General features: G+C 42.6%; 1 protein-coding gene and 1 pseudogene across 5 annotated transcripts in view; one reads left to right on the forward strand and one right to left on the reverse strand.

The window, feature by feature from the left end:
• Positions 1-1,776: 1,776 nt before the first annotated feature.
• Positions 1,777-2,465, reverse strand: LOC127692461 (ferritin heavy chain-like; annotated as a pseudogene).
• Positions 2,466-14,688: 12,223 nt separating this feature from the next.
• Klf7 (KLF transcription factor 7) overlaps positions 14,689-22,623 on the forward strand; it is a 90,608-nt gene continuing 82,673 nt past the window's right edge. For 3 of the 5 annotated variants that reach the window (XM_052192413.1, XM_052192417.1, XM_052192418.1), the window contains exon 1: positions 15,479-16,026. In XM_052192413.1, coding sequence (XP_052048373.1) covers positions 15,925-16,026 — 102 coding nt within the window. In that variant the 5' untranslated portion in view covers positions 15,479-15,924. Of the gene's footprint in view, positions 14,776-15,478; positions 16,027-22,623 lie in introns of those variants that run through there. The other 2 variants (XM_052192416.1, XM_052192414.1) reach the window with 2 other exon arrangements.

Genomic DNA, 22,623 nt, shown 5'->3' on the forward strand with positions numbered 1-22,623 from the left:
AGAATGCCCAGGAAACATGAAGCAGCCACCCACAAGGCTCTTTTAGAGGCCTGGAACTGGGCCTTCTCTTGGCCAGAGGGAAGCTATTTGGTTAATACCTCAATTCCAGCCTTCAGCTTTCAGATCAATGCAATGACATGTTGCCACTATTTAAGTCCCCACCCCTCCCCACCCCCATGTCGGTACTTTTCCCAGCAGCTCTGGGAAACCAGTGCTTGCCAGATTTCCACTTCCATCTTCCTGGCCAGAAGTATACCCTGGACCACTTCTAGCTAGATATGCTGGGGGAGTACATTGAGACATGGATGTAGGCTGGTCAAGGTGCCTCCAGCATGGAGTGGGAAATTTGAAATAACACCTTGGAGCTCAAGTTGCTCAGTGGAAAGCACAGAGGGCTACAGACAGCAGGGCGTTGCCATGTCCACTATATAGATTTATACATAACTTCTAAGTTATTGGACAAGGGACTATGACTGCATGATGACTCCCATCACCTCCTTGTATCCTGTTCTATCAGGATACAAGGAGGTGATGGGAGGCAAAGCTGTCGGTAGCTGCACCAAGGATCTGCCCACCACATAGCTACCCCTCCACATTGGACCCTATCACCTTAAACAATGAGGTAGAAGAGACTGTCTTCCCTCTTCTGTTGTTTGCCAGGAATACCTTCCAAGTGACAATAAATGTAACTGGTACACTTGTTATCATTTATAGGAGAGATGGTGACTTGTACAGTGTGTGATCAGTCAGCCCAGAGCTTAGACAGGAAGTCAGACTGAGCTCAGTGTACAAAGGGTTTGGAGAGGCTCCAGTGTCATCCAGATAGCCACCCTCAGAGTCCTGATAGGGCAAGTTCAGGCAAGTACCATGGTGTGGCAAGCAAGACACTTGGGCTTTGGGGTATGCTCCGTAGCCCCATCTCTCCAGAACTGTGCAGCCTGGAGTTGTTCATTTCACCTTTCTGTACCTCATTGTTTTAAATAGGTGGACAGTGGGTGTACAGGTTGTGTTGTGCCTATGTTATTCTGTGCCCACATCAGGCTAGGCACAGAGTAATATGTGTAAAACTCTTACATAAGGTCAGGTACATAGCAAGCATGTTTATGTTGGCATAATTGTCAGCCCTATCCATTGTGTAGGCTTAAGTGGCGTGGAGTTGGGAAGTAGAGCAAATGTGTTAGACTATAAAATCAAGAACCTAAAAAGATTTTTGACAGATAGGAAACAGAAACAAAATATTAAGTGGCATTTAATAAGAACACAAAGTCCTATCAGCGGCAAACTAACAAAGAATGAGATTGTCTTGTTAACAGCACTTGTAAAAAAATGACCTATGGATTTTTAGCTGATTACATTTAATGTAAGTTAACTAGCATTGTGTGGTAGAGGGTGTAATATAACTTATATACTTGTGAAAATTAGATTGAAATCACCTTAATAGAAATACAGTGTCCAACAACCGACTCTAAATTGGTAGAAATACAGTTGGAATTCTACGTTGTAGTCGGCATTGAAATGTGAGTAGGTACATCTAATGGAACCAAAATACACACACACATACACACACACACACACACACACAAACACACACACACACACACACACACTGTATCCCACATGTACAGTGCCTGGCCAGCATCATAATCCCTGGAACTGGAGTTTGTGAGCTACCATGTGGGTGTCAGGTCCTTTGCAAGAGCATCAAGTGCACTTGACTGCTAAGCCATCTCTCTAGCGCCTAGATACATATATTTTTTGGGGGGGGGGGTACAAAATTCTTTATTTGAAGAAATGGTACAAATTAAAGAACTTAAGCAGGTGTTTTGGTGCAACATATAGAAAAGATAAAGACAGCCTGACACGCATGCACTGCCTCAGTGACTAGCACAGTGACGTGGCTTTGGGGAAGTCAGCTTAGTTCTCAGCACTGTATTCCAGATATTGTCAAAGAGATATTCTGCCATGCCAGACTCAGGGACTCCCATCTTGCATAAGTTGGTCACGTGGTCACCCAGTTCTTTAATGGATTTCACCTGTTCACTCAGGTAATGTGTCTCAATAAAGCCACATAAGTAGGGATCATTCTTGTCAGTAGCCAGTTTGTGCAGTTCCAGTAGTGACTGATTCACACACTTTTCCAAGTGCAGTGCATACTACATTGCGTTCAGCCTGCTCTCCCAGTCATCATGGTCTGGTTTCTTTATGTCTTGCAGGAAGATTCGGCCATCGCACTGGTTCTGCAGCTTTGTCAGTTTCTCAGCATGCTTCCTCTCCTCGTGAGATCGGTGGAGAAAGTATTTGACTAAGTTCTTCAGAGCCACATAATCTCGGTCAAAAAAACAAGACATAGATAGATAGGAGGAGACGTAGGAGGCATACATCTCCAGGTTGATCTGGCGGTTGATGGCAGTCTCCAAGTCTTGGCGGTAGTTCTGGAGCACTTGCGAAGGAGACGTGGTGGTCATGGTGGCTGGGTTCCGTTCAAGCACTGTTGAAGCAGGAAACCACGGCGACTCTGGGCAAAAACGTCTGGCTGATACATATCTTAAAAGGAAGTGTTTGATACAAGGAAGACTCAGGGAAGATTTGGTAACAGTCAATATGGTCTTTAGGGGTTGGTACAGGAATGGAAAAAGGATATATTGGGATGGCAGTAACTACAGAAGACAGATCTACACCTAATGTGACCATGCGAGAGGTCAGATGAACAGCATCTAAGTCTTAGAAATGGCTAAGAAGCTTATTCCAATCATGAGTTGTGACACTAAAAGTCCTTTCCTTCTAAAAGGCCATCTGTTATTGCTGTCTACTGCTCTCTAACCCTTGACTTACCATGCCATGCTGATGCTCTCACCTTCCCATACCCTCACCCCACAATGCTAGAGAAAAACAAAACAAACAAATCAGGGTCTTGCATAAGCTAAACAAGTGTTCCAACGCCGATCTCTGTCTGGAACTTGTTATCACCTTACTCCACATTCAGTGCATTGGAATTATAGCTCTGTGCCACTGTGCCTGGTAAAAACTTAGCTTTTTGAAATTTCTCATTTGCTCACATTTTCAATTTTGCTTGCTATTCAGCTTCGAGCCTCAGTCTTCCTTAGAATTATTCAGTGGCATACAACGCTGTTGGTGGCTAAATTTCGCTCTGGTCTTCCTATCTCTGCAGAAACTAGACTTGTTGAGTTTATCTTCTCTATTGATGTTTGCATTATTTACATATATTTTCTATTTATTTTCAGTGGGAGCGTCCATCCAACAGCCATCTGGTCTACCTTGGCTGGAGGCACATTGAGCCTAACTGTTGTGTGGAAACACTATCTAAAGTCCAAGGCTAGGAATATGGAGTTCCAGGACACTCGCTGTAAATGCTATGTGGAATCTGACCAGCATTCAGATTTTCACCCAGGAATTTCTTATTAACTTGGCAGCTCAGCTATGATTTTGTCCATATCTGTTTCTCCTAGCATTTCAGTTGTTTTACACAGAAAGGTATCTGCCTTAATAATCAATCACCTCAGTGTGTTACTCTCCTTAGTTTCCATTTAGATCTGTCTTCGACTAACATGTCAGTTTCGAAAGGGAAAGAATCACATTCATCTTTGTAGGCCTAATCCTCAACCTAGTAGTGTTTGACAGAACAGGTTGTCGGTAGCTTCTGAGTAATTGAAATTATATAGCTCTGAGCAAGAGAATCTGGATAGTGGACTCACCAGAAGTGCAAAACCTGTAGCTCCAGTTTAAAAGCCAAATGACTAAATTAACAGAGGTGAAATTTTTTTTTTTTTGTTTTTTTGTTGTTCTAAGAACATTGATTCACAAAGCAAATTTATAAGAACTATTTTTTTAAAAAAAACATCATAGTATGATCAGTATTTAATGGAAAACCTAGCTAGAATGATAATGAGCACCATTATATTTCTTTTTTCATTCTCCTTTTATATATGACTTTTGTCTTTTATTTAAATATGAATAGGTTTTTGCATTAAAGATCTTATTTTTATTGCACTTATTCATATGATTATCTGGGGGTAGAAATAATAGGCAAGAATAAAATTGAATAAAAATTGATACCATGTGTTTATCCACATGCTACCAAGGGCAATCTTGAATAAGTCAATCCATTCTGAAAATGAAATCAGAAACCAGGGTTACCATGGTAAGGGCAAATCAGAAAGGGGAAAGTCAAGGTTCCCAAATACTCACTATAAACTTCTGAAGGAGTTCTCTTTCAAGTCTAAGTGATCTTTAAAGGTCATTTAGTGCTAGAATGTCTTAACCCCTGATGATCTGGGAGAAGCTTGTAGTTAACAAATTCTTCCTCACCAGAATAGCTGCTAGTTCATAAAAATGATCCATTATCATTGGTGTAGTGTAATGTGATATTAATATTATATAGTCTCAGTAGAAATGTAACAAATATAAGCATGAGTATTTGCTGATAGAGTTGTATTATGACTTAGTTTTAAATCCTTCAAAGGTTCACTAGCTAAAGATTTGGTCCTCAGTCTGTGGCGCTGTTAAGATATGGTGGGACTTTTAAGAAGTAGGGCCCAGTTAAGAAGATTATGTAAGAGGAGAGATGTGCCCTAGACTATACATTGGTACTGGAGACCCTTGTTGTCTCTTTCCCATTACATCCCAGCTGCAAAAAGGTGACTAGCTTTCCTCCTCCTCACATTCCCATCATGATGTACTATGATGCCACAACCCAAAGAGATGAGGTCAAACAACCATGGACCAAAAGTCTCTAAAACCATGAGCCAAGATAAACCATTCTTCCATTTAATTAAATTCTCTCAGTACTTTGTCACAATGAAGAGAAGCCAACACAACTGGGGAACACCTTATAGAAAAATAGAGAGAGGTTGTGTGTGCTGGCACATGACAATAGTCCCAACAGTCAGGAGACTGAGACAGGAGAATCACAAATTTCAGGTTAGCCTGAGCTATATAGTGAGATTCAGACCAGCCTGAACCATAAAATGAGAGCTTGCCTTTAAAAACAAAACAAAACAATAGCATACATACTGAATACTATACATTAAACATAGTATTAATATATACAGATAAATTCAGTAACTGAATACTAATATTCCCCAGTGCTCAAGGCCCTTATATAAAGTAGTAGAGTATTTGCATATAACCTCCACACATCCTCCTGTGTATTTTAAATCATCTTTTGCTTATTCATAATACTTAATACCATGTAAATGCTGTGTAAATACTTGTCACACTGTATTGCTTAGAGAATCACTAAAGAAAAATGTTGATGCCTATTGAACACATTCTTTGGGTGCATGAGGACATTTCTGCTTCATGGTTAACTGGATCTGGAGCTGTAGAATCCATACAAAAATGCAAAAGCACAGAGATTTTCTTAGAAAATCTTAGAACTTTCATTTTCTTCAAGTCTTTTTGACATCATTTGAAGCAACATTTTCTCTGGTTTAGCCAGCTAGACAGAAGCTGGTGTGATGTGCAAGCACTACTGGAGAAAGAGGACTACTATTTAAAACTTTTTAAGTAAAATGTAATTTTTTTATTTTAGTATTTTAAATAAGTATTTAAAAATAAAACATATTCTATTAGAAAAGTTCAATGAATTATTTTTATTCTTTGTATGCATTGCTGTGTAATGTATACACATTTTATTTTAAATATTTAAATAAAACATATTTTATTAGAAAAGTTAAATGAATTGTTTTTATCCTTTGTATGCATAGCTGTATAATGTACACACATGTGTATATATGTATTAACATGTATGTGCAGGTACATATGTATGAGTCTGTGTACAGGCAGAGATCTAAGTTTGACATTGTGTGTCTTCCACGATTACTCTCCTTATATAATAAGGGTCTTTCACTTGAACTCAAAGCTCACTGACTCGGTGGAGTTAGCCAGCTTTCCACAGTGATTTCCCCCAGCTCTGACTCCTGAACCCTGGGATTATAGGCAGGCTGCAGTGCTCACTTGGAGCTGAAGTGGGTGATGTGGTTCTAAACTCCTTTCCTCAAGCTAGTGGACCAAACGTTTTACCCACTGAGCCATCTGTCCAGCCCTAAATTGAATATGTTATTTAAAAACTGATATGTCTCTACAGATGGTATGAAAATCTCTGTAGGATGATCAGATAATTCTCAGAGAAAGTCATCTCCTCAAAATGGTTCTGATGCAAGGAGTGTACAGAAAGAACAATTGGACAAAGGAACTGAGCTAAAGCAGACATTCCTCAAATGGTGAGAACTGTTACTCCCAAAGCAGAGGGAAATTAGTCTGTGACACAGGGAAATGGGTGGAAGTCCCTTTGGCAGGTTGGGTGTAGAGAGGAGTCTTCTCTGCATTGCCCTGCTTTGGGTCTTTGTGAAATGGGACTGTTTTGTCTTCCCGAGCAGAGGCATCTCAACTCAGATGCAATAATATGGGCAAATAGCATATTTGTCAGAAAAGCCAAAATGAAATGACTCCCAGGGTAAAACATGACCACCTTTACTTAACGCCACATTTGACCAATAAGAACAGCACAGAGAGGAGAGCTGGTGGAGAGCTGTGAACAGTCTCAGTTGAGCCCTGAACAGTTTTGCCTCCACTGGTGATGTGGGGTAGGGTGTCCCAGTGTCTGCTTGGCCCCTCCTAAAAGGAGCAGTGATCACCACTAAGAACTGCAACTCACTAGACTTTTATACCCACTCAAATAAGCATTCTTGGCAAAGAAAATTCAGTAAAATTCAAAGGAGCTACCCATCGGGGAAAAAACTGCTGCTGACATTATTAATCTTCCAAATTACTCAAATCCATCATATACATAAAAACTCATCATCGGGCACTTGTGGAATAGGTATCCTTCACTTAAGAAATGGCCATTGTCAGCAAAGTTTGCAGCACGGAGACTTTCTATCAAATCAATCTTATTTTCCCATTGATTTCCATTACAAAATCTGAGGTGCATTCTGCTGTTAACTACCATTAACGGCCTACGGAACCCTTTGGAAATGGCACATTTAAAAGAAAAATGATAATATTCCAATAAAAGTGACATTGATATGTAATATATTAATAATAACATTGTGTTGCATTCAATGTGTCACAACAAAAGAACGTTCAGGGTAGAATATAAAACTGTCTCATATTCACAATGGGAAATAATCCCTAAAACATGGGAGTTCAATTTATCACTACCTTTATAACTGGCTCGGCATTTCTGTCCTTCTACAGCAAAAGTCACTTTTATCATTTAGAAAAATCTTTTCTCATTTCCTGCTGGTTTCTTTCTTTAAATCTTTGTTCAGAAATCCCTTAATGGTTCCTGATACTGTCTCTAGATGAGGAAAATCAGCCTACCAGGTTTAGTCATAGTGGCTCAACCCTGTGTGCCTGCAGAGTCCCTGCGGTTTAGGGAACTGAGTGCCTCCTGGAAGGAATGTTACAGAAGCAAGCACTGAATCTCATGTGGCAGAGACCAGATCAGTTGTTCTCAACCAGTGGGTCACATATCGGATATTTAAACCAAGATTCATCACAGTAGCAAAATCACAGTTATGAAGTAGCAATTAGATAATTTTATGGCTGAGGGTCACCATAACATGAGGAACTGTATTAAAGGGTCGCAATATTAGGAAGGTTGGGAACCACTGTGCTCGATGTTTCTAGCACCTTGTCTAGTTCCTAGGACAGAGTGCTACTGTGTGACTCTGTGATATGTCTGTGTTTACCATATTATTTCAATCTATGCCATTCGCACAATATGCTGTTAGACTGAGTATTTTGCTGAATATATGTTGAAGGACTGATTGAATTTCAATGACTGTATATTCTTCATTAGTGCTTCTAAGGGCTAGTACTTACAACTAGATAAGTTGACTAATGATACTAGTTTCCATAGGAATCATGTCATAATAGTGGCCTTAAACATCTAAACAACATAAAGCTTGGGCTAGACATTTTTAACAATGGGCCTTTGCTGCCTTCTTGAGTTCCTTACTTTTTCATCATAGTTGATAACTTCCTGTTAAGCAATAGATCACTCAGGGGGAGAAGTGAAGTGTCTCCCTCACCTACACTTGCTACCAGCAATGCACCTAAGTCATCCTTTAACCCAATTTGTCTAACCCAGGACAATGTTCTGGGCTGGCTTCACCATTTTATGTTAAAATAAATGTTCTATTAAACTGTTAACTACAGAAATCTGAAAGGTTAAAAATAGAAAGACTGGGACCACTTAAAGCAACGTTAGAAGGGAATTTGCAGAGTTCTTGGTTAATTCAACCAAGACCAACATTTTTTGGCCAATCATCTTCAAAGTTCTCAGCATGTTAATGTCTCAAAACTGAACCCATTCAGAGTGAGGCCCATGCTAACAAAGCTCATAAGGAATAAGCTTGTCCCATAGAAAATGGCACTATTAGGTTTGGCCTTGCTGGAATAGGTGCAGTTTTGTTGGAGGAAGTATGTTACTGTGGGGGTGGGCAAACAGACCCTCCCAACTGCCTGGAAGACAGCAGTCTCCTCCTGACTGCCTTTGGATCAAGATGAAGAACTCTCTGCTCCTCCAGCACCATGTCTGCCTGGACACCACCATGTTTCTCTCGTGATAATAAAGGACTAAACCTCTGAAACTGTAAATGAGCCCCAATTAAACATTTTCCTATCTAAGTCTTGCCTTAGTCATGGTGTTTCTTCCCAGCAATGGAAACCCTAACTAAGACAAATTCACATAGAATTAAATTGTTTTGACAATAGCAGTCATTATGGTCACAGCGGCCACATTCCTCAAGGAGGCATATCTTTTCCCTCTAGGCAGAATAAGTGAGATGGCAAAGTGTGAGTGCAAGATGAGCACAGAGGGAAGATTAAGAGAGATGTTTAGGCACTAGAAACAGTATTGTATACATGGGTGGTGGTTTGAATGAGAAATGCCGGGGCCCATGCTGGAGGCGGTGTACCACTGTGGTTGGGTTCTTAAGGCCTCACCCTACTGTCAGTTCACTCTCTCGGCCTCATGCTTACAGTTCAAGATGTAAGCTCCCAGCATTCTGCCCCAGCCACCATAGCCTGCCACTTGCTGCCATATTATCCATGCCATCATGGACTCCAAATCTTTGGAGCTGTAAGCCAAAAACAATCTCGTCTATAAGTTCTCTTGGTCATGGTGTTTTATCACAGCAACAGAAAAATAACTAATACAAGACAATAAATAGGTCGCATAAAGCTGATTTCTTTTTTCTTGACTTTGAATTACAGGGGCAGTTTTCTCTCTTTCCCCTCTTTCAATCTTCCACATTTAAACCTTGTCTTCTGTTTTTAATCCATTTCTCCCTCTTGCTAGATATTCTTGTTTACATGATGCAACCACAGAATGTTCCGTAATTTCACATTTCATTTTAATAAGAGCATAAAGGAAGGGAATCGTGAATAATTTAAAGTATTTTAGAATTATTATTGCATATTAATTAGACATATTAATGAGTGTCTTTGGGATATATCTATGCATGGAAAGTGTTTATTGATGGTAAGAGTATTGGTAAGTTGGTCTCTTATTCAAAGGCTCCTTCTTAATTCTTCCCTTCCCTATGAAGACAAAGGCAATATAATGCAAATACATTCAACTCTGTTGTAAAATGAAACTGCAGATCTTGCAAGAAGTAGAAGGGTTCATAATGCCAATGAGAGTGAGGTCAGAAAAGCCACTGTCAAATGAGGACTGCACAGTAGAACTCAAAATGAAGGTAAAATCAACAGGCAAGGTGACTATATCATTGCATCAGAAAAGACTGATTATGAACGGTTAAGGGAATCTTTGAAGAAATGCATGACATCTCTCATTTTCACAAAATGACACTCTTTTTAATTTTGCTGTGAATTAGACAAAGTGACTTCGGAGTTGACTAATTCTCACCTCCCATTGTAAGGTTTATGTCTTATATACTAATAGGAAAAGATTGGCTTAGAAGAGAAAGGACTTCAGATTTATTGAATTAAGCAAAGTTATGTGTGGGATGAGGCCCTTCAGAAATGAGAACCCAAGGAAAAGTGCACTTTTGTGCTTAGGTTTGATGAACAATGGGCAGTTGTGTGCAGGGAGGACCAGGCAAAGGGCATATGACTTCAACTGGGGAAATACTCAAGGCCTGCTGTTCACATGCTTCTGCCAGAATAGGGCACGAGGTTCTTAGGGAAGCAGTGGGAAGTTCCAGGGTGGCATTCTTACTAGCGACGACTCACTTTGGAGGAAAAGAATCCAATCCCTGCTGCAACTTCAGGAAAGTTAAAGAGGGGCCAGGGTAGCCCAGAAAGATCTTGCTTCATTTTCAACTCAAATTTCTCAGTACAACAACACAACACATACTGTTGAATACGGGTTTCCAGACCCCAGATAAGTGCTTCATATTTCATATGCAAAACCAAGTCAATAAAATTGTGATCTCATTCATTCCATAATTAGTAGAGAACTGTACAAAGATACCTTTTCTCCTCTCCCCCAGTACCACACAGAATAGGCATCTTGAGAGTTTTCAATTTTTTCTTTTTTGAGAATTTCATATTTAAGTACAAGGTCACATTTAAGTACAATTTTTCTCTCTCCTGCCACTATTCCCTCCCCATTTTATCTTCCCTTGGTTTTAAATCCCACTGAATCCACGTAATGTATGCTGCTACATGCATTTAAATTCTCATTTCAAATAATTTAATTAAAAAACCAAAACAATGCTCTAAAATTCAGTTGCTGTTTTAAGTAGATTTTCCTTGAGGAAGCTCTACCAGTCCTAAGCAGAACAGGAAAAGGCACTCATGTATAAATGAAGCTGAACTTATCTGGTGTAATGAATGCCTTCGTTACATCTGTGAGTGACATGTCTGTCTTACATCACTACTTGCATGTTGTCAAGTTCCATGGCTCAGGAACAACTCAAGACAAGAAAGGCTTCTTTGGGATTTTGGTGTTGGAGAGGTCTCTTCAGGGAAGGCTTTGCCTGTGGCTGTAGGATCATGAATAGAGTGGTCCTATCTAGTGAAGCAAAGAGAGAAGCCAGCAAACACTCTTAACTACTGAGCCATCTCCAGCCCTGTATGTTAAATTTTTATTATTTTTTAAAAGTATTCCTTTCTGAATTCATGGGGTTAGTATTATTTACTCTTGAGTAGTACCTGCAGTACCACTTCCAAAGCATTTCATGTATTGGCTTATTTAAGACAGTCACTCTGTAGCCTTAGCTAGCCTGAGCACACAGACATTCGCCTATCTCTCCTTCCCAGATGTTGAAGCTAAAGGCATGTACCACCACATCCTGCCATTATTATTGGAAATATTTTCATCAGTGTTTCCCAAGACAATGTTTATGTAGGAGACAGATTATGGAGTCAACTTGGAGCAAGACCTATATTTGAATTTAATAGACATGGAACAATGAGCAAAATACATGCATTCTCTGAACTTCAGTATTTTTATCCATTAAAGCAGACCAAGCCTTCATAGTAGTAAAGACCTGATGAGAAAAGCTGAAAAATATCAGATTTGCAAAGGATTTTGATATGTGAGTCATAAAAGTACAGGTTATAAGGTTCCCTTATGGTCTTAATTTATCGATCATTTTATATATTGGGATACTTCATGTGTTTTTGCAATATGAAACTAGGATTTCTAGTGTATTAAAAATATCTAACAAAACTCCCAATATATGAGAAACCTCTTTGTGAGTTGCTGGTCAATGGAGTCCAAGAGACTCACAAAACAATTTAGGCTATTTCTATTGGCCTTAGTAGACAGAGGTTGAAGGTAGGTTCCTGTTGCTGAAAACATACATTTCAGAGGTTTCACCCAGAGGATCTAAGCTAGAGCTTATCTGAAAGACTGTTCCCTGAGGATTAGTTTTCATAGCATGGAAAACTAATAGAAAGGCCCTATGCTAGCTTCCAAGAGAAGGAAGCAAGGCTACCCAGTTGATATGCCTATGAGCCACAACAACCATCATGGCTTGGTAACCCCAGTGACACTCATCTTGGTGGCAACCAACAACTCTCTAATTGGACTTAAGGCCTCTTGATAGGAGAGAGATCATGACTGGTACTGGTAACCAGGCCAACTACCCAGGAGCTTAAAGGAGAACCTACCATTGCTCCTTATTTGGCAGCCCACAGATGAGAGTGGCGCTCACTCCTCAGCAATAGAATGTCTCTTTACTACTCAGATACCACGACTTGTCAAAATTGAGAGAACAAGTAATCTTGGGATGCCCTGCCTCACTTGCTAAATCCACAACAAAACTCCTGCATCCAAGGCTCAGGGAGTATCAAGGAAGAAGAGGCAGAAAGATACTAAGAGCCAGTGGGCCACGGAAATCCTCTGTGAGGTTGTGTCTCCTAAAATTGAGAGGGAGCAACAAAATAGACATGGTAACAGGGAAGGGGGAAATCTCACAGGGCCCCACCCTGTAGACAAAACAAAATCCAGACAACTGCTGAGAGCAGGAGAGACAGTCTTCTCCAGGGGTGAGCTCTCTATTGCCTAGCCAATAGGTTAGCCCTAAAATCATATGCATACAAGCAACACTAACCGGACTGAACAGGTAGTATTTATATAGTTACACACACACACACACACACACACACACACACACACACACACACACACCCTTCAAGGAGAAAGAGACCATGAATTTAAGAGGGAAGGAGAGGGGACATGAGAGGAGTTGGAGGGACGAAAGGGAAGGAAGTAAATTTAATTAACAAAACAAATAAAAAATTAAAATATCGAATTATGATGGATGCTAAAAGCATACATTTTAGAGTACCTTATTGCTAACCCTATTAGAATGAGTTCTTAAATGTCCTATAACACTTTGAAAAAGACCTCCAAATGTAATTTGTAAGATTTAATTTGTAAAAGGTCATTGAACTTTGTTTTGTTGTTTATTTGTTTGTTTTGTAGGCTGGGTGGGGAAGGCTTCAGTGGCAGTCTTCCAACTCACTGGAACAATTTCTATAAACACATATTAACTTAAAACCAAAACCTCAAATGTTTTGCCATGCCGAGTCTCATGCAGACGTGGACTTGAAGTACTGCCTCGTCACTTTCTGCTTATCTAAGCATCATTAATTTATATACTAAGCCTGGAGAGTTTCTTCATTTAAGGTGGGAATCCTTACGTTGTGGTGTCCCGATGGGTAAAGGAAGAAATGGCACATGAAAACGTCTATGTACGTAGAGCAGAATGTGTGATAAATATTTCTCAAATCTTCAAACTTAAAAGTTAAGATATATTTTGATAAAAAATGGCAGTAAGGCGGGTATGGTGGAACAAGCCTTTAATCCTAGCACTCAGGAGTTGGAGACAGGGGGATTTCTGAGTTTGAGGCCAGCCTGGTCTACAAAGTTGAGTTCCAGGACAGGTCAGCGCTAAATAGGGCTCAAACAAAACAAAACAAAACTAAGCAAAATCCAAATCAACTAAATAAAAACATTAATAGTATAAATATAAAATAAAACACAAAAATTAAATTCCCTTGAGCCTTAAACGGCAAATTGTGATGTGATCTTGCCTTGATGTCTACCTATTGTATCCAAGGTGGCTTTTTTCTTTTTTTCCCCCTTAGTACTCATGTATACATCTATATTAGGAGCTCTCAACAGATTTCTGCCCAAGCCCTACAACCAGATGATGTTGGGGGAGGAGTGGACAGGGTGAGATCTAATAAATTATTGCAAGGTTTTGCTAACTTGTTTTCTTCTTCTAGACCCTGGCCTGTTCTCTAAAGAGACCATCAGTTCAGGTACTATTTAATTTCTTTGCTTAAAGTTTGGGAACAGTGGACAGCAACATTTAGTGCCTCTTAACAGTGACATACTATGCTAGGAGAACTGCAAACAGTATTTGTTTCTTCTAACAAGAATGGCAGGTATTTGCATTCTTGATCCTGTGATTGTTCCTGGGAAGCAGAGGCCTTTGCTCAAGTCATGGAACTAATTGGTGGTAGCATATTGTAAGCAAGGCATCAATTATGCAAAGAACTTTGTTTCTTTGACAAACAAGAATCTCAGGCACCAAAGGGCAAATAAACCAGCTTTTCTCCAATCTTAGTAATTTTGTAATTTCCTCTGGGAATGGGTGATCTTTTGTTTTATGAAACAAATTTAATATTGTTATCAACAGAAAGGAATGATATGGAGTTGATTAAATTGTATTTCTTCCATTGAAGGTACAAGGACGTTTCTTCGTCTCTAAGTACTGATTTCTGTAGTTATTCTGAAAGTAGTCCAGCTTTCGGTGTATTTTGGAGAAGCCACGCTAGCCATTTAAGGTCAAGCAAGCAATTGGGCAACTCTTAACCACGTGCATTGCACAGGTTTCCATTTTTGAGCTTGCAGAATCTTGACATCTTTAGAGCCCTGCTCCATACTTGTTCTGCACACTTCAAGAAGCTGCTGGATAGACCTCTTGTATGGATCTGCTAGTTAGCTGCCCGCTCCAGCCTGCATCCTAATTCGACTCACGCTCCCACTATTCTCTTTCACGCACACTCTAACGTTCTGGGCACCAGACTCCTGGCCAGGTTTTAGGCTCGGTTCAGAGGAACAGGAGGGCTGTAGGTGATCGGCGGCGCGCACGGAGGCGCGCGGGCCGGGGCGGGGACAGCGTGCAGCGTCGGGGGCGGGCGCAAGCCAGTCTCCGTGCAGCTCGCCTTTGTTCTCTGCCATTGTGAGGCACTTCCTCTTCTGGCACTTCATTTCTGCACCCTGTGGGGAATTCGGAACTGGCTTTTGGGCTTTAGTCTGGGGTACGTGATGCTGTTCTGAGCCTGGCCTCTCCCTTGCTACCCTTCTTCCCCATTCTTGGCAGGATGGCCGAGTGCAAAGAGCTACTTGCCCCCGACGGCTGCGCGGCCGCTCTACCGGCTGCTCCTGCAGGAGGCATCCTAACCCAGGACCGGGGACCGCACATCCCGATCGGCTACCGCGGCAACCCGTTCCCTCGGATCTACACGGGGTCCGGGCGCCGGCGGCTCGGGTCGGAGGCCAGCGCACAGCCCGAACTCGGCCGCCTAGGCGTCCCAGGAGCCAGCGCCAGTGTCGCAGCAACACTCCCTGGCGCTCGAGCTCCCCGGCCGCCTGGCGGACTCCTCTACCCCCTTATATAGCCCTCTAAAAATAGCTTGCCTCGTACCGCCTTGTAAGGCAGCAGGGAGATCCGCAGCGCGCCAATCGGCGGCTGCCGTCGGGGCCAGGCCCCGCCCCAGGGTCCGCTCCGAGTGCGGCATTGGTCCTCAGTGACTTCATGAGCCCCCTGTTTACCTTACATGGTCACACGCGGCCTAATGGACGCCCTCCTCCGAGATCCCACGGCTGCGCGCAAAGCGGGGCGGAGGGAGGGAGTTTGGGGAGGGGGAAGAGCAGGAGGAGGAGACAAGGGGGGGGGGGGGACTACAAACTAGCGAGGATGGGGTGGGGGGTGGGGAGGGAAGGGAAGGGGTGGGGGGGAGAGAAGCGATCGCGAGAAAAAAATGCAACCTCCCAAAATAAAGAGCAAAGATTGCATTAGGAGCGAACAGCGCTGCAGATATAGATGGCAGCTTCGTGTCAGTGAGTTTGCGTCCCCCTTCCTGATCCACGAGCTGGAGTGATTAGAGCCCTGGAAGGGAATTGTTACTCCCGTGAAGTCCCCTTTTCCTGGCAGTCATCTGCACTGTACACACTGGATCCCTCTCTCCATCCACCCCACTCACTCGCTCCTCTCTCACCTCCTCTCTCCCTCTCTCCTGCATTGATTTTTTTTTCTCTCCTTTTTTTAGTTGACTGAAACAAAACAAAACAAAAGGGCCACTGGATGTCTGCCTTCTTGGGGGGTGAGCCAGACAGACTGACAAACAAACAGACCCAGCTGAGCTCGGGGGAGGGTTTCTCCTCCGGTTTTGCCCGGCAGCAGCAGCATGGACGTGTTGGCTAGTTATAGTATATTCCAGGAGCTACAACTTGTCCACGACACCGGCTACTTCTCAGCTTTGCCATCCCTGGAGGAGACCTGGCAGCAGGTGAATGATTTAAATTACTTGTGTAAATCGTGTAGCGGCGGCGGCGGCGGAGACGCAGGGGCTGCGTTTGATGTGGGCTTTGAGTTGAAATTTTTTTTATTAATTCTTTCTTTCTTGTTATTTATTTATTATTTTTGGCTGTGTGTTGTTTAAAATGTTTTGTGAAACAATCATATGCGCTTACCTCTTCACCCACCCCTAACCCTTTAGTGTGCTGAGCTGAGCCGGTCCTAGCTAGCTGCCTGCGTTTCTGTCACCAACACACATCCTAGCGCACACGTTGTCGGCTCGCTGTCCCCCAGCAGAGAATTGCTGGCGAACTTCTGGGGTTTGGAGGAGCCGGGTGGGACGGTGGTCGAGCAATGGTTGACAGGACACCATGTTCCTAGAGGCAGGAATTCTGACCTTAGTACTTGAATTAGCTTTATCTATTTCAACTGGTCCTGAGGACCGGCAAGGTGGTGGTGGTGGTGGTGGTGGTGGTGGTGGTGGTGGTGGTGGTGGTGGTGGTTGGGAGCACGGAGTGTTTTTCCCAATAATTTCCCGAGTGCCAATAAAGAATAGCAGCTTGATTTTTAGATTTTACAAGGTGAGCTGTACGAAGAGAAGCCAGGTGACAAAAGATGCTTAAGGATATGTATGAGGAAGATGAGAAGATGTGTCCCTCTTAGGCTGACAATGTATTGTACGTTTCCCCAGTTAATGCCTCCAGAAAGAACAGCCCATACTGTGTGTCCTTGCTTTTTGTTTGTTTGTTTGGGGTGCCTCTCAGGTTAGCACCACCTTGGACAAAGGGTGGTGCTTCCGTGCTTGCCTACTTTGTCTTAGAGGACTAGTTAAGAAAACTCCTAGGATGCTAAAGGGTACCAGTGCCAAGTTCACTTGGCATCTCCGGGAGGTTGAAGCCTGACTGGGGACAAGTTCACTGGGCTTTGTGAAGTGGAATAAAGAAAGTGCTGGTCAGTGGAAAGTGCTGGGTCTGCTGCGGAAACAGTGGTTTTTCCAGCAGCGATTAGGAGGTGCTGAGGGGACATTCTGCAGGAAAGATGGTGGTGAATGGGGGCGGGGCGGCTGGGGATAGGGACACCACGGGGTATTTAAAAACTCTACAATGTGCACCGTGGAAAGTCCAGGAAGACCGTCTGTATTTGCATGTTCAGAGTGTGAATTTGTACAGTCCATCCTGGAGAGAGAAAAAAAAAAAAACACCTTGCCCTTGGGAAGGCCCTCCGATCCTTGGTGTGTGGCTGCTCATGTAACTTATCTGCTCAGTGACAGCAGCTTGTTACGGCTAATGAACGGCTGAGTTTCCTCTGCCAGGATCCAAAGCAGGATTTGCCAGCTTGAGGCTGGGATGTAACAGTTGCTGCTTCAGGAAGAGATGTTAAGCTCATAGTATAGGGAGCCAGTGCTAAGACATGCACTCTTAAGACTGTGCCATTGTTACTGGTTGTTGCCTGGCTGGAAGCTGCGGAGTTTTCCTCCAGGTATTGGCCCTGTCTGTGTGTCTGTGTAGGGCATGGATTCCGGTTGGAAGGCTGTCCTTTGCTAAACACACAGGCAGAGTACTCACATTGTTTCTATAATACATCCTTTCCTGTCACCCTTAACAAGAATATGTCTCATGTGGGATCTCCCTACATCCTTTCTTTTTATTTTGCTATGAAGCAAGCCAAAATGTTGCCAGAATCTTGTCTTCTGAACAGCCTTCTTTTTACCCTGTCAGCCCACTGCTGTGGGATCAGTTGCATATTAACTACAGTCTAGACTGGCTAGGGAAGGGGATCTGTTGATTTAGTCAGCCTGCCTGAGGCGGCCCTTGTTTGTGACTAACTGTTATGCAGTGTTGGAGGGAAGAAAGTTGGCTTTATTTGTTACAACGTTCCCTCCAGATGAATCACACAACTTTGTTTTGGTCCCAGTTTTCAGGGTAGTAGAGCCTGCTCACGGGGTTGGGGGTGGGGGCTTCTTTAGAGGAAGCCTGCTTTTCTAGATCCGCTTAGAGGATCCAGAAGGTACAGCTTCAAGGAAAGAAACATCACGGGCTTGACAATTAGGGGATGTATTAGATCTATTGTTTCCTCGGAAGCCAGCTCTGCTCTTCCTCTTCCCCCTCCTCCTCCCTCCTCCCCCTTCTAGAAACCTCTAGCTTAGTTTTTTTTTTTTTTCTTCCTTTTTCTAACATCGCCAGGCAAAGGAATTCTCACTTCCACTCTCTTTCTTATTTCTTGCCTCAACTGTCTCCAACTGCTGGCCTGCTCTCATCTTAAAACCCCTGCCCAAGTCCCCATGGAAGCGTAACTTGCAGGGCAAGCGCTTCTAAACAAGGCACGGTGGCCAGGAGCGCTCTGCTCAGGACTCCACAGCTGCTCTGTGTAAAGGTGACTAGGACCCTGAGTTCATGCCGATGACAAAACCTTTAGCCTTTATCTCTTCCTTCCTCCCCATCTCCACACCCCCTTGCTTCTGACTCTAAGGGGTAGTGGTGGTTTTATGCAACTGCTAGTTCAGAATTAACCAGATGGTGAAATTCTGAGACTCCTTTGCTCAAAACAGCTCAAGGAGGTTGCTACAAAAACCCCAGGCAGAAGGAAGTTTCCCGGTGCTCTGGGGTAATCAGATTTTAGAGGTCAAATGAGGAATCAGTATTAGATGTTTTTCTTAAAGTGAGCAATATACTTGGGGCCATGCACACAGGTGGGGGTGGGGGCGGGGGTGGGGGTGGGGGTGGGGGTGGGGGAGAGCCTGATAATCTAATTTGGTTTCTAGAGAATGGCTTTGAATGATAAACCCAAGAACATCTGTGCATTGGAAAATTGAGGAGGGGCTGTTTGTCCACGTTGCTTCAAACTTAGGCTGTGGGATAGTTTCCTGTGTCAGTGAGCCTGTGACAAAGACAGTGATGGAGACAGTTCTACCTTGTGTCACTTTAACATGAATTCTTAGATAGGGATACTCTACCAGGATTCCAGCTCCCCAAATTGTTGGCATAATTAAAAACCCAGATGGACATCCCAGATCCACAGCTCTCCATCTCTGAACTCTAACTGCATGCTCAAGCACTTGGCCCAAGTCATATCATCTCTGCGTGTCATGTAACTGTAAATTACACCGTGTTTATGTGCTTATGTGGTCTGTTATTTATGACATTCAGCTGACACAGCTCTGAAGGCTGCCAGCTTTAAGCTCTCTGAAAACTTATAGGGAATATTTCAAAAGCTGTTGGATCAAAAGTTGAAAACAGTTAAGATTAGGACAGAAAGCTAGAGTAGATTTTAGGGTACCATTTGATGATAAAGGGAGATACATCCATCATGTTACAAGAGAATTGGGACTCTTTGAACTGGCTGCTGACTCAGAAAATAAAAAGCATTTCATGTATAACACTTTCATTTTCTTCCAGACTCTACAGAGGTATAGAATGTTTATAGATTCTTTATTCCCCGCATGCTGTCTCATAAGGACAGTCTGTGTCCTGACCCTTGAATATTACTTGCACCTCACTTTGCTACATGCCACTGGGAACCATGGTATGTGGACTTGAAAACTCCTATGGAATTGTGATCATCGTTAATGCTGATTCATAATTGGCAGATGGAGTCAATTTCAGGCCTTCGTTTTGCTTGGAGAAAAATTTTCCACTGCTACTGGAAACAAATAAATAAATCATAGAACATTCTTCCCTCCTCCTCCTCCTCCTCCACTTCCCCATTGTTTTAAACTAATGGCACACTTGGCTTCTGTAAGGATTAAAGTGTCCCTGTAACTCTGCAGTTTCATCTTGGTTTCAGGCATCCTGAAACACATTTTATGAGGGCTTCTGGTATGAGGGATCTCTGGGGGGGGGGGGTACAGAAATGGTTGCCTTCCAAGAACAGCCTCATAGTACCGGAGCTGGGATTTGGTGGGTGAGCCACATTTCTTCTCCCTCTGTGGGATCTTCCCCTTGTTGTCTCCCACAGGCCGGGCAGCCAGGTGCTGTCTCTCACAGAAAGACAAAGCAAACTGCAGGTCCTGCGGATCCGCAGGTTTGCCACTGCCCCAATTTGCAGAAAAAACCTTATCATCATGAATTAGAATTTCTTGGCAACAGCACCACCCTGAGAAATTTGTAGACACAAAGGAGCCTTGGTAACCACATTGAAAGAATAAAATAGCTGGCTACTTATTTATTTATTTTTGTATGTGATTTGTGTGTTCGTCAATTACTGTAAATTGGCTTTTTTTTTTTTTTCAATTTGAAACAGAATCAAAACTGCCCTGATTCTCCAGCTTTTCTTTATAAAGATGCAGCCACCACTGAAATGTGGCTTTGAAAATGAGAGCACGTGTGAGTGCCGTCAGTCACACATCTAGCCTTGCTGTGATAGATCATACACGCGTCTTCATATGGGTACAGAATCCTTCAGTCTACCTGTCTGCGATTTGGTATTTTAAAGTAAGAAAAGATGTCAGTGCAGATGTTGCTACTACACCTGTCCGTAGGAAGGGAGAGGAACTCACCCTTCTTTGTTCTCCATGTATCACACACCTCAATCACCACCCCGAGGAGAGAGAGGGGGATGATGGGGGGTCCTATCCATTTAAAAGGCAAAGTAAAAGATACAGGCTGACAGCTTTGCCCTGAGATGATTTATGGACGGGCATGTTGGAGACCTTAAGTGTTCAAATGTGGGCTCTTCTCTCCCAGCCCCCGTCTAAATAGAAATGCCTGTTGAAGCTAATTTGCTTCTCCACTTAAATGGAGATAGTTTAAAGAGGGTCAGAACAGAGCTTTTAATAGCCATTCTCTTACCACTCTGAAAAGTCTCCCTTCACAGAATCCCTCATGTTTCGTACAAAGCATACTTGGGCCAGTCCCAGCCAGCTCATGTTGGTGGGATACCCGCTCTGACAGTTGGCCAGCTAGTTGGTAGACGTTCCCACCTCTGGTTAACACCGTATGTCTGGAGGTTTTAGTCCCCGTCCATCACTGATAAATGCATACCGTGCCTCTCTGATGCTGGCTCACTTGCTGTAGATCCCTTGTTGTAGCTCCAATGTTGGAGTTAGGATTTGCTGAAAGTTTAGGACAGCTCCCCAATTTAATGGGAGCGATACCAGGATGGTGAGGGCAGAGACTTTGTGTCCCTTTGTTCTCCCAAATCAGCTAAGTGCTTGCTTAGCATAAACAAGTGGAAATGTGTTATCCTCAATTGCCAGCCCACTCTACCAAGAAAGGACCCCAAAAACTCTACAGCTCCTAATGATACCTAATCAGTTTTATATATATATGTATATATATATATATATATGTATATGTATATATGTATATATATATGTATATATATGTATATGTATATATGTATATATATATATGTATATATACACACACACACACACATATATATATAACATGACAAGCTAGAAAACACCACTCTCTTCCCCATATTTTACTCCCATCATAGAACACCCTCATGAGAAGATATTCTTATTAAATCTCATGTAGGAGTCCCCCAAATAAAGTATTGCCACTTTTAAGATGTATGTTTGCCTGAGTGGCCCTGATCTTCCTCTCCTGATGGCTCCTGCCTCTTACCTTGTAACATCATTTCTACTACCTTGGGCCAAAGATACTAGTTTGTCATTCTGGGTGAGCCTAAGAACTTGGTCTGGTGGTCTGCAGTCTGTCTGTTCCACTTTCTGTTCCAGAAGCTCTGTCTGCCACCGCCTGTGTGTGTGTGCTGAGTCAGCAGCTGCCTTGGGGCTAAGAGCCCCAATGTCCACCTGCTTGAGACGAGAATCCGGGAGACCATTCGTGATTGAGCTGCAGTAGACCCAGCGTGGCTGTGGGAGACTTTGCTTTCAGTAAAATATTTTGTATAAAACTATATTAAGTCTATTCTATGTTAAATGTTTCATTTCCTAAGCCCTTATTTATGCAGACTGTTGTGTTTGGGTGATGGGAGAGTTAAAAAGGATGTAGATTCTGCCCTGATTCATTATAGAAGAGGGCACAGTTAAAATTAAGTGATACAGAATAAGAGACCACTGGAAAAATGAACTAATTGAACATTAATCTGTCTTGTATTTTTAAAAAAAAAAAAACAAAAACAAAAAACAAACCCCATGGACTTGTTTATATAAACCAGGCATGAGCTTTGCTTAGCTCTCTTGTGGGCATGCTGTTAGCTCAGGGTGTGTTGGGGGCTGGTAAGCAACTGTGTGACTTCACACGTCCATCATGTCCAGGAAATGGCGTTTGTGTCTGTGTCATTCGGAAATGACTTGACGTAATTAAAACAATTAATGTCGAGCCACATGCCATGTCTATTTCTGAATATGGATTCATTAACATTTCCTGAGGGTCATCTTGAAAGTCTGGCCTCTAGTTTACAACAAAGCTAAGAACCTGAAATCTTGTCATTTCAAATCCTGAAAGGGATTTTGGTTTATTCAGCACTGAAGGACTGGAGTTGAGTCACTGTGGACTGTCACAGTCAAAGGAGGTGTTGCATTCTTCAGGTTCACATTAGCACAGCTGACTCTGGGACCCAGACTCAGACACTGGAGTACGCTTCAAATCACTGCTTATCTCTCATCTTACCATCTCATAGA

The sequence above is a fragment of the Apodemus sylvaticus genome, chromosome 9, assembly GCF_947179515.1.
Source record: "Apodemus sylvaticus chromosome 9, mApoSyl1.1, whole genome shotgun sequence".
NCBI classification, from domain to species: domain Eukaryota; kingdom Metazoa; phylum Chordata; class Mammalia; order Rodentia; family Muridae; genus Apodemus; species Apodemus sylvaticus.